Genomic DNA, 12,853 nt, shown 5'->3' with positions numbered 1-12,853 from the left:
TTGTGACCTACACCTGTCTTCACACCTTGGCTCGTGTGATAAGGTAGAGGATCATTAGGGGGTCCATTGTCCCTCTTGGGTGGACACTCCCACAGGGCGTCAATCTGGGACTCTCCACCATTTGACCCTAGAACTGAAGAAGCTTCTCGGATGAGAGGTGAAACGTCTTCAAGCAACTTAAAGAAGTCCAGATGCTTTTCTTTCCAAGCTCCTTAGACAAACTAATATGAATATAATATGAAGATAAATGGAAAATGAAAGACAACACAAAACATAAAGTAGTATAAAACATTTAAGACTACCTCAAGGATTTGGTAGATTGCTTTCTTGTATATGGGCAAACTGGCAAAGGAGTTTTTGCAGAAGCACCTAGTGAAGGCAGCAAATGGCGTAAGACCCTCGGTGTATACCTGCAACAGAAAGAAAAAATCAGATGTAAACAAAATCTGATAATTGTTTCTGCATCATGAGCAAATAATGCTCAGCTTACAGTTGTGCATTGTAATTCTAACCTCTGAGAACATCCCGTCTCCAAACCACTCCACCCTCCGCATACCCACAGGAGCACACTTGGTTTTCCATGGCACCACCATCCCAGGCCACCAGTTAAACCCCTTAACCTTACCCCACACCAGCGCTCCTGTAAGAAACCCTTTACCATCCTGCAGCAAAAATACAAAAACAAAAGCAGATTATTCACATTTTCTTATAAACAGACACTTTATATGATTCAACTGTCAATGCCTCTGTATGCATCTGTTGTTGGGTTTTTTATGTTTCTTTGAAATAAAGCAGCAGTAACATTACCTGGTAGGCCGGTTTACGTCGTGCTCTGGTTGGTGTGTGTTTATTGGGCGTTGAAGAGTCTTCCGACTGGAAGTCAACCACATTTAGGTAAAAAAAGAAGTCAAAGAAGTAAAAGGTAATGTATATTTTTAGAGGATGAACAGCGTCTTTCTTTAAAAGAAAAACAAAGGTTGTGACTGTAATCATACTAGAATTGTATTTGTGGTACAATGTGTTAAAATGAAGGTACGGAGCAAGTGTTAAGATTCATTCATTCGTTTTGTTTCATGCGTCATAATATACTCTAATATGATTAATTAAATTGAGAGTCTTTTACTGTAATTTGAATTTCAATATTATGGAAGGTTTAATAACTGGACAACCTCATTCCCCCTTTAACCTTTTCTCTAATCTGACCTCAGGTGAACAAAGCGAATGATGAAACTGAATGAAATGAAGTTAGATGTGGGACTAGATTCTAATCAGTTTTTCCTCTCAACAATTTCTCTCCCTCAACTTTGTTAGTGCTGTGTTTTTGTTTTTAGTACTCCAAATCACAGATTTTTTTTCTTTTTTCAAATTAAGAGTCCTCTCCAAAATTAGCTGCTACTGACTGACATCTAGTTTCACTGTCAGTTATCAGGAACTGCTGGTGTTCCTTTGTGCTGAAGTTAGTCATAATGGACTTCTGTGCTTTCAAACGTTTCTTTGTCTTCCTCTTCTGCTCTGACGTTGCTAAATCTCTCAGTCTATGTGACCTTTACTTTACCAAAGTAAAAGTAAGACTTTTAAAAACCTTGGTAATTTAGGATTTCAAAGAATTGCATCAAATGTATGAAATATGAGTGAAAAAAATCAAACTTATCAAAAATGTTATAAAATGATACATTTTTACATTTAACTGAAAATATGTGGAAAATATGCAACTGTTGGGCAAAGAAAAAGAAGCAGAAGAGGCTAAAAGCATGTTTAGTGGAGAGATCATGTTAGTGAGGGCAGCTGAAATGGTTTGGACACATGCAGAGGAGGGATAGTGGATATGTTGGACAAAGGATGTTGAAGCTGGAGCTGCCAGGCAGGAGGAAAAGAGCAAGATGACAGACGAAGCTAGGGATAAAGTGAGATGGAAGCAGATGATCTGTGGTGTCTCCTAAAAGGAGCAGCTGAAAAAAGAAGAAAATTATATCTTCATGCTGAAGGTGGAAAATGAATTTCCAAGTGCCCCACCGTAATCTCACAATCAGCCGTGTCCGCACAGAAGTAATAAAAGCTGCATTTACACACCTGTACTTCTGCCCCCACTATGCACCAGAACAGTTGAAGCAGCCAGGCCTAACAACTTTTCTGGCCAAAATCCCCTAACAATAACATGCATACTGAATTCCTATCTATGTCTTTGAATTAAGCAATTTGAACAAAGTCAGGAAAATGAGACCAATCATGGGCGTGTATCAGTATAAGCAAGGTAAGGAGGTCCATAACAGGTTAAATCTAAAAAAAAAAAAAAAGACATCTAGTTAGCTGGCACTAATAAGAAAAGGGATCCATTTTCTAGAATCTCGGGAGTGGTTTTCCCATAAAGGATCTCATACTCTCTGTTTACATTCATCCTGTAGTTTATTGCCATCTTTTGGCTATTGTCTCTGGATGGAAGCTACCATGAATTTGTTGTTTCTGTCATTTTCGTGGTCATGTCCCATTTCCTTTTGTCAAAGGCCCATTCTCAGAAAGCTGAAAGTGGAAAGCAGCATTTTTTGCAAGTTCTGACATGCAGAGCGTAGGTAAACTTTTACAGCGGATCAATGGGAGACAAGTGTGCTAGTCATACTGCCACCGGCTCAGCTTCCCCTGCTCTGTCAATAGTAACACCGCATGTATCTAACGCACAGATCTCTAAGGTAATTAAGCATCTACAAGACACCAGCAGAAATCGAACAAGCAAAATTAACTTAAGGATGCAGTTTGAAGCAGATTTGTATCATTCCTTCAGCACATTAACAAGGAAGACGCTCACATTTCAGATTAGAAGACGATCAACTCCTTTGTTCAAGCGGGAACATTTTTTATTCAATATTATCAATATTCAGATAATTTCGCTCTTACTCAAGTAGATATTTTTGTCAACTAATGTCTGATGTTTTATTACTTTTGAAATTTTAAAATCAGGAAGCTCAAAGTTTGTTTTTGTTCATTTTTAAATTCTAGCATTTTATGGCCCAGTGGTATTTTGGTAGTATACTCGAGTACACCTACCACATCATCTTGGGACCCCAGTTCATTTTTGCTGTCCTTATCAAGACCTACGGGTTTGGACCAGGTGTTATCACCAGCCTGAAACACTGTACGGGTCTTTGGCTTCTGGCGCAAGCTGCTCTCCCAGCCAAAATTTCCCCTAATGGTCCCCTGAGAGACAGCATACTCATTACACACAAAAAACATGCACATGCAAATGTTAACCAAAACACACGCACATACACGCCCTCATATAGGCAAACTCCACTTCATCTTCCTCATTTTGGAAACTATGAAGGGCAACAGGGTGTTAGTACATGACAGGGACTTAAGAGAGAAATGCAAAAATAAAACGTTTAGCTATTACGTCACATTTTAAACTTCACATAATTTACCATTCAAAGGCTGAATAGCCACATCATCTGCCCATAAGTCTAAAATGTTTTAGAGCAGTAGATCAGAAAGCAGAGGATTAACAGAGAGAGAAAAAAATCTTTTACCTCTTTCCATAAGGCACCATTCACTCCAAGTTTATTTTCATATCCATCACCTGGCTCTTTGGAAACAGTATTATATTATTGATTTTTTTTAGTGCACTGCATGATCTTTCAATCTACAAAATAAACAACATGATATTTTAAAATGTTGTACATCAGGCAGATAGAACTGTAAAGTTTTTTTCCCTTTACCTATTTTTGTAAGGCGGACTTCACATGGTTTCACTTTCAAAGGAAGGCCATTCTGACCTAGAACATGAATGCGCAGAGTTAAATATGCAATCACCCCCACTCAACTTCTTTTACATTTAAATCAGATCATCTCAAAGCTGCAGAGGGAAAAAAATTACATCAAAACTTTAGTGTTGTTGATGTTGTTTGATTGTTTCAACTATTAGTGAGGCACCGTGTCTGGACACCAGCTGTATTTGTAAATGCTAGAAAGGTCCAGTCTGCTTTGATACCAGATCAGAAGAATTCAAAATAAGGGGGAATGCTCATTTGTTTTTTCCTTATAATACATCTCCACCCAGCTCCCTGGAGACCATATCAGAAATATGTTGTAAAACCGGTTTGTGGGTTACTCTTGTTTGTTCTTTGTATGTCCACCAGTCTACCAGAGAGAACAGGGAAGTTAAACGTACGAAGAACTGAAGTGAAACCAAGTGTGGGGGAAAAAGTATCCACTGCAGGCACTCTCCATACTTTCCACACTGTATGTTTTGATGTATTTTAAGACCTCTTTCATTCCTGCTAAACTCCACAAATTAAGCAAATGATTATGATCATCTCATGCATGAAAGGTTATTTGTTTATGAGGTTATCATTTAAAACTCAAATTAGGTGGAAATTTAACACGCTCCTCTTACCTCGTGTGCGAACTTGATAGTTCTTGCTGCTGTCAGAGAAAGTGTCAGACGTAACATCCAACTCACTTTCTGTTAAGGCTTCACTGTCAGAGACTCCACAAACATGATCATTCTCCAAGGCCTTAAAAACAACATAAAGACAGCACCAAGTGGAAAAAATGAAAAGGAAACGAGTAAATTTTGCACCTTTATTATTCCAGTGAGACATTGTTATGCTGGCATAATCAAGGTTTTGTTTATAGGCCCTTTTAACCCAGATATTTCCCTCCTAATTCTTAACTTTTATTTATTTTAATGCTGTCAGCGTTAATCTAGTTAAAATGATGTTATCAGCTGTCAACGCATCGCGCTAACACGTTGATGCCGCCCAGCCCCACCCACGAGGCGATCCGCAGTAACTCGTTAACAGAGATTTGCTGTGTTATTGCAGTTATGGCGTTAATGTCATTTTAACAAGATTAATGCTTACAGCACTCATTTATTTCTCTTCAATTTATCAATTTATCTTTTCCACCGCTATGTTTTTCAGTTCCTTCTGGGCTATCCAGAAGCATTCCTGAGCCACACAAGCTATAATCTCTCCTCAGAATTCTGGCTCTACCCTGGGATCTCCTCCCAGTTTGTCTGGAAACCTCCAAATGGAGGCTTCCTCCTAATCAGATGCATGGCTGAGTCCTTTTGTTTCAAAGGAGCAGTGATTCTACTCTTCTGAATCAAACCTTTGAATCTAGTTTGATTTGATACTGTTTTAATTCTTGGGGATTTTACCATTTCAACTGGTTTTTTTTTTAGTCAAAGGCCCCACTCATGAATGTGGCCACACATTGGACTGACGTTTTATCGTTTCATTTGCATCTCTGTGATATTCAAATTTATTCTCTAAACTCTTCTCACCATGTGCCTTTCAAAATTGAAACTTCTGCAACCAGAGAACCTGTCAAACCTCTTTGCCTGCATGTAGATCCCGCATGATTATTTCTGCTACGGCTGGACATTTTTATTGCGTATCAGAACACTAATCTTGCCCTGTCTTTGGACAGGTATCTCCCTCAGTTGCCTTCTGTTCATCTGTTTACTTTCCTACTCTACTTGAGTAAATATCCTGTCACTCGGGCTACTGGAAGGATTTGTAGCAGAGCTGATAGGAAATTAAGATTTCCTTTGATATGTTAAAGGAAGCTCTAACAAAAAGATCAAACTTGATTAAATATCATCTCTAACAACTGCCATACACCCCATGTTTGATTTAACACCAGTAATACCATTATCAATCCCTCACCCACTAATTCCAGAGAGTCCAGCTATATGTGATATTTTTTACTCTGATCTCTGGTCAGTGTTTGCTGTTTTTAAATGTACCTATAAATAGTTTGAGGTGAAACTCATTTCAGCCATTTCTATTTGCTACTTTATGCTGTCACAACCCAGAGCTTATAATCACAGGCCAGCTCTACCTTCACCACAACAACAGGTACAACACCCGCATTACTGCAGCGGTGCACAGGTAAAGTGGGTGCAGCACCAGTGTGCCATTCAGTCGCTTTCACATCACTGTAAACAGGATCTTGAGATATTCAAAATCATCCCTTGAGACACCAACTCTTACCCTAAACCCACAGGAAGCAATCCACCATTTTTTCTTAATCACATATACTTTTTCAACTGATTAATGTTTACTTGTTGTGCAGAACTTCGTTAACATTTGTTGTGTGTAAATGTCTATATGAACAAACTTAACTGACTAAACATTCACATACCTGAGTAAAAACCTGCTGCGCATCCAGCGGAGGACATGGGAAAGACAAAAGGATCAAAAGAAGCTTCCTGAAGATTGAGGCTGGCTTGGTGTCATTCAGTATGTTTTCCAGTGAAACCACAGCTGCGCTGTCCTTCCCTCCATCCTCGGCCTCTCCCTCCTGAGCCTTCTGATACTCAAGGAATTCATTCGTGAGCTGTTTGACTTCCTCAGGGAAGTTGCAGATTCCCAGCTTGGTACCCAGCTCCCCGACTGTTTCCTCTGTCACTTTCAGCCTGCTCTGTGAGTTCAGCAGCTGAGCGATGCCCTTCAGCACTGAGTCATTTAAAGGCAGCTCCTCTGCGATACAACCAGTGAGTGCAATATAAAATGATAATACATCCTCCTGTAATAGTGGCAGTGCCTCAGCAGCTTCAGATGTTTTCAGAAAGTCTTCCACAGTTTTTTTACCCAGACAGAGTTCAGAGCTTGGCAGGTGGAAGTTCTTGTTCTTAAGAATTTGGACATCACGTTCAATGAGGAAACGATCAGCAGCCTGTGGACTGAGGAAGTAGGAGGTGTAAATGGAAATCAGACTATTGGCTTCTTCTAGAATAAGCTCAATATTAGTACCAGAAGCTTCCTGTGTTTTCCTTTGAAAACTGTGCAGAGGCTCTAAGGCCTGCTGCAGGAACATAAACATTGCCTTAACTTTGGGATCCTTAAGCTGAGAACAGATGGACTTAGTCTTCTCATCTTCATTGCAAGAACTAAAGTACAGTGTGAGATCGGTCCACATTTCCAATATTTTTGTGACCAACAGACAAACTCTAAAGCAGCTGGTGTTGGTGTGAAGCGATGCGCTGTCATTGCTGACATCTGAGTCAAAAAGATCTTTGAGGTTTTCATTCTTTGTAGAGCAGGCGGAGTAGTGTTCATGGAGGTCTACCATCAGTTCTTGAGCCTGATTGGAGAGCTCCTTGATGGCAGCACGACAAGCAGCATCAGCGATGGTGTACAGGCCTCCTAAGGTTACGATGTTTGCGTTGAGTTCCCTGAGTTTAGAACAGATTTCCTCTGTGGCTGAACCATTGCCAGTTAGATAAACGGCAGCGAGATTATCTGTGGATAGCCCAAATTTCTTCAAGCTATCCACAACTGCTGCTGCTGCAGACTGATCTCCTGCACCGTCCCCTGCCTGAAGAGCATCCAGAAATCTGATGCAGCGACTAGAGGCTTCAACATCAAAAAACCCAACAAGCAACACAGAGACTGCTTCATCTTTTCCTACAGGTACCCCTCCATAAATGTATAAACAGTAAGGAGTGTTTTCGCAGGCAGATATGATATCTTTGGGGTACTGTGATCCCAGCTTACAGCGCACAAAATGTCTATATCCCTGCTGACCTTTAGCAGATCCAGTGTAACAGTGATTGTAAATAAACTGGACAGCTTCATCACTGCAAGGCAGCAACTCAGTGACCTGTGTTCTTGCACCACATCTTTTCTTCGCAGCCCTTTTCCTGTGTTTGGTTGTTTCCACATGGCGCTTAAGTTCAAAAAAGCCTTTGTTAATAGTGCTAAGGTCAGTACCACAGGAGGAACAGTAGGTATAGTTGTCTCCGCGAGAACTGCGCTCAGCCCAAGCAAAAACATCTTTCCACTTCTCGCTGTAAGGAAACCTTTTAGTCGTTTTGCTGTTTTCCTCCGTGTCAGACTCTTTAGATCTCTCTGGTAAAACAGAGAAAACAAAAACATCACAGCAGATGTCCTATAACTGTGGTCCTCAAAACACATTACAGAGACTTATTCCTTTACCAAAGTGAAAGAAAATCTTGCATGACAATTACCTGACTTAGGAGACACCAAAATAGGGCTGATATCACAGCTGTCACGAGCTTTCACAGCGTCATAATCATTACTTTTCACATTTTCTGCGTAGAAGCTCTTGAACCACTTGAGGAACTTAATGTTGCTGTTAAAATCCCCTTTTATGAGCTTCTCAACTGGAATTTTCTGTATCAGGACAAAGAAGACAAAATAACATTTATAAACACTATATTGTAAAACTCATTACTGAATAAAGTTTTCTTCAAAAGATATATATCCACTGTTATACTTACAAGGAATTGCACATTTCTTTCATAGCTAGTAATTATTATTATTATTAAAACTATTGATGTTTGTGGCACAAGCATGAATAAATTAACAGTTTTAAAAAATATTTTATGTTACAGATATAACATGCTAAGCATTTAGTAAATGTGTATCTTGACATTTTTGGAAAGCTAGACCTTCAATATTTCTGCATATATAAATTTTAAATTTGTGAGCAGAGTGCAAAGAAATTTAGGTAAGAAAGTAGTGATGACTCGCTGATTTGTAGACACAGTGTAAAGACATTAATAGGTAATGACAATGAGAAATTAATAACAAAATGTATTAAAACAAATGCATGAGCTAAGACACTTTAATGCTATTCTAGTAGAGAACTAATGCATACCTACCTTTGTGATACCATTTGTGCTGAAGGCCTCATGGAGTAGTCTGAAATTGTGCTTACAGTCGTCCTCACTTTGTGCATCAAACTTCACCTTGCTCATGTCAATAGATCCAGGAAAAACACAGTCCATCATCTGACAGTGGCACGCACCTATCAGATCACACACATAGACAAGTTATGTTAACAGAGGGAGAATCATTGTTGTTTTTTTTAAAAAACTACATGGTCCACACCAGTTATTCTAGCAGAAACAGGCTATTTTTATTTAATGAACAACACTTTATCATCAGCATCTCAGTAACCAATACATGTACACTGTGTTCTCTGGAGTTGCTTCAAAATATGACATAAGCAGTTTAACTTAAGAGACACTTTAAGGCCAGTAAAAGCTTGGGTTGGCGGGGTTACAGAGCTGTTCAGTCTCTCATTTGCACTTAGACTTAATCTAAAGTCTAAGATTAATGTTACAACCCAGTACCGCGGCAAAATGTGTAAGAGTCATGCCAGTCCATTATTAACACACTTACACATAAATACATATAAGCTGCCGAGCTTATTTGTTTCCAGTGATTGGAATGTACTTAACACATTTTTTGCTCATTTCCGACTTCGAGGCTTTTCTCTCCACCTGCTGGTAACGCAATTTCTGCATGCAGTAATGGAACTTCTGCATGCACGTCTATTTCACGTTTTTTGGAAAGGAAAAGTGTGGAATGGACACGGTGAATTATTACTATTACATTTTGCTGTGATATCGTGTTGAATGTTATTAAAGTGGGTTAAGCCAAATGCATAGAAATGCATTGGACTATTCATACTGATGAATCACCTGAACCCATCTCCTCCACATTTTTGAAGTTTGTCTTCAGGAGACCGTTGATCCATTTCAAAAAAAAATATTTATCAGTTGAGGAGTCTGAGGTCCTGACCACTGTGCTCTCCATCTTGCAGCTCTCTAGAAAAACAAAACAAAAACCACAAAATACATTTGGATAAAGCCAGAGAGAATATTAACACACAAAGATTAGCGCGCCTAAACTAAAACTGTTATAGTATTTCATGGCTATAATACTTATATTCTTTCTATATACACATTTACCATATACCATAAGTAAAACCAGAGACGTAATAAGACAGAGACATGGAACTCAAAGAATCTCAGGAGAGTTTAGCAGAAGTATTCCTTCCAGAGAATAAGATTTCTTAAAAACAACAACAACATATTAATAGGCACAATGTGATACAGATGTGTCTTTTTAATCTTCTGACTTTACTGTTGATTCTAAAAGTACAATATTTATTTTAAATTTCCATTGCTTTATGAGATATTTTGCTTCATTATATCATAACTATATTACTTTATAATTATTTAAATGTATTCTTTCACTTTGTGTTTATTTTACCTTCAATTTTTAAAATATATGTGTTGTCAGACTGCACTTTATCCTACTTAAGCTATTTTGTTAGAGGCTGTTTGCCTCAATTCCGGGGAGCTGTAACAGGATCTTTTGGATTACAATACATTTTAAAAAGATGATCATGTGACTGCAGAAAACTTTCTACAGTTGTTTCTTCTCTGCTCAGATACTTGTTGCCATTTTTGTTTGTTTACTTGATCTTTGGTTGTTTCAAGCAGTTTTATTACCTCTAAAGAGCAGTCGTTAAAAAAAAGTAGAAGTTACTTTTTCCTACACCTCTTTAGGGCTACCGGATAACTTAGCCGCTAGCTAAATTAGCCGTTAGTGGGGGTAGCCGCAGCGACAGAAGCCGCACAAATGTTTCGTGAATGCTTTGCTTCTCGCCATGTTTTTGTCAGTAGGACGTCTCGATTGTAGAGACGTGTCTGTTGGAGCACACTGTTAAGTCAATCTTAAGCCTATCCGAAGATGCAGTCATTTCATTTAATCTGACTGCAGCTGAACATGTCGGCTTCGTGTTTGAATGAGCTCACTTTCCCCTCAAAGTCCGACCCTCCACTTTCAACAAGGCGAAAGTCTGAATGACCCGGTCATAACAAGAGACACGGCGCACAATATTTAATATTCATGTAAAACAGACTGCGCATGCTTTGACAGCAGTAGGTATGCACAGTAACATTTTATACAACTGACTCGTTTTCTTACCTACAATATAATCAACACACAACACGGGGCCAGCGTGCAACAACGTTATCTACACACAAGGGTGAGAGGGTGACGGTGCCACGGTGGCTTTCAATCATTGCTAAAAAGTGATAACCTACTCCCACTGTGACGGACCGCTGACGCTAATGGGCTTAAGACTTTTGGGAAAAACAAAAACTAGAGCCACTTAACACATCATGAGAACAGACGTGTTATGAACGAAACCTAACCTCAACTAAAATTAATGAACAACGCATATGTGTTGAGCCCAAGATAGTGGTTTTACAACTTGAGCACACAGGACGATGATCTTGTGATTATCCTTCAATCTACTACTGGAAATCGGAAATCGCAATGCATTCTGGGATGTCGCCCGCCGCCATGATGTTGTTCACGCAAAACCAAAACAAAGGTAGATGCTAACAGATTATGAAGACTTTGGTTTTTCAGTTATGTAAATCAGTTTACATTTTTATTTCATAATTTCATAACATAACACTGCATACACATTTATAAAGCGTAAAGTTGTACACAGTATTTAATATTTACTTAATATACGTGCATGCTCTACCAGGTAATTGTACTTAATTACACAGTGAATCTTAAAAAATAAAAGCGATTCAGACATTAAGTAGTTTTAATGCCATATTGTTTTACTATGACACTTCATTGTCTGGTGCATAAGTAGTTTCTTTGTTGAATAATGGACTGCATTGGTGACATCATGAGCCCAAGATCATGCTAGGTTCTAGTTAAATTGGAAGCCTGATGTCGGAACACTGGAGCGAAAGCACTCCGCTAGATGTCAATAGATTGCAAAATGCAGTCAACATTTCTCTTTTCTTACCCTTCCAAATTAAAGTGCATAATCCTAGCTACAGTGGCTGTTGTAGGACAAGAGATTTTTTTTTAAATGATTTTAGACTGTATCTATGCCCATCTTGTTTCTACTAAAGTATGGACAATATTGGGTGAAAGGTCTCCACTCTTATTTACTCAATAGGAGGCTATAAAACTTGGTGAAAGGAATCTGACACAGGTCAGTGAGTCAGAAGCTCACTAGTGACCAATGACAGTGATACTGACATGAGATGTTGACGATTTGCTGAAATGATGGTAAACGCTGCTTTTTTGCTGTCATTAGCTGCTGTTAGTCAGTGTTAGTTAAACTATGCTTGAAGTGGATCTAACATTACGGGACTCTAACACTAATTAAAAAATAAACTTCATGCGATATGAGCATGTAATGAAACATTAACTACCATAATGTTAGCTTATAACCATCTGTTTGTTTTTTTAGCAGGATTTGTCAGCTATCCAAAGACGGTATGGACACATTCTGATTACCTGATAAAAAGCAGCTGTGACAATATCGATAATAAATGAGCATGTTTTTGTGTGTTGAGCAGTGACTTCAGTTAAGAAGGTGAGGTTTAAGGTGAGGAGGAAGACAATGAGACTTTCTAAGGAGATCCCATCTCCAATGAAAAACAGGTATGATCTTTCCATTACCTTGAGTCTGATGGTGCAACAAAAATGTTAATAACCCTCCATGACATAGGAACAGCTACGACTTCTCTTTGCCTTTGATATACTAAATATGTGGCCAGTCTCTAGCCACATATGTAAAACACCATGCCTTTCTAACAGATTAATTAAGTTTTGACTGCATGTTGGAAGATATATTTACACACTATGTATATTTATAAGTACAGAATCCCTTTTTCAAATTAATAACCGTAAGAAATTACTGCTTGCCCCTTTAAATCCATCGCTGATCTTAACTCACAAGCCGCAGCTTAGTTTTACCTGAAACTATCGTACCATAATAAAAATTCCTGGAAAGTTATACACACCCTTTGTTTAATATCTAAATTTAATATCTAAACAAGTGCAGAACCTAGTAACACCTTTGTTGTTTTAATTCACTGCTTTTTAATGCATTTATAAAAAAAAAATGCAACAAAGCACTACAGAGAGAACAACAGCCTATTTTCTTTATCATTGATTCTTTGTAGTATATACTTTGTAATATATTATTTGTAACACTGTTTTTGTTTGTATTTGTACATCATGTATCCTTTTCAGCTAAATTATTTATATACTAC

General features: G+C 38.4%; 1 protein-coding gene across 2 annotated transcripts in view; it reads right to left on the bottom strand.

Moving 5' to 3' along the window:
* The window catches only part of dnmt3ba (DNA (cytosine-5-)-methyltransferase 3 beta, duplicate a), a 29,666-nt gene that overhangs the window by 13,235 nt on the left and 3,578 nt on the right, over positions 1–12,853 (bottom strand). The window contains exons 2-12 of one of the 2 annotated variants that reach the window (XM_084916932.1): positions 9,452–9,577; positions 8,627–8,772; positions 7,970–8,135; positions 6,142–7,850; positions 4,385–4,505; positions 3,708–3,764; positions 3,519–3,574; positions 3,040–3,189; positions 808–873; positions 513–662; positions 303–410 (exon numbers count right to left, since the gene is read on the bottom strand). In XM_084916932.1, coding sequence (XP_084773058.1) covers positions 303–410; positions 513–662; positions 808–873; positions 3,040–3,189; positions 3,519–3,574; positions 3,708–3,764; positions 4,385–4,505; positions 6,142–7,850; positions 7,970–8,135; positions 8,627–8,772; positions 9,452–9,566 — 2,844 coding nt within the window. In that variant the 5' untranslated portion in view covers positions 9,567–9,577. The remainder of the gene's footprint in view (positions 1–302; positions 411–512; positions 663–807; positions 874–3,039; positions 3,190–3,518; positions 3,575–3,707; positions 3,765–4,384; positions 4,506–6,141; positions 7,851–7,969; positions 8,136–8,626; positions 8,773–9,451; positions 9,578–12,853) is intronic. The other variant, XM_084916933.1, reaches the window with a different exon arrangement.

Source organism: Perissodus microlepis, chromosome 20 (assembly GCF_051167445.1).
Source record: "Perissodus microlepis isolate ML-2025 ecotype Zambia chromosome 20, ASM5116744v1, whole genome shotgun sequence".
Lineage (NCBI taxonomy): Eukaryota > Metazoa > Chordata > Actinopteri > Cichliformes > Cichlidae > Perissodus > Perissodus microlepis.
Note: the sequence above shows the minus strand (reverse complement) of the source record. Positions and strands in the feature narration are given on the sequence as shown.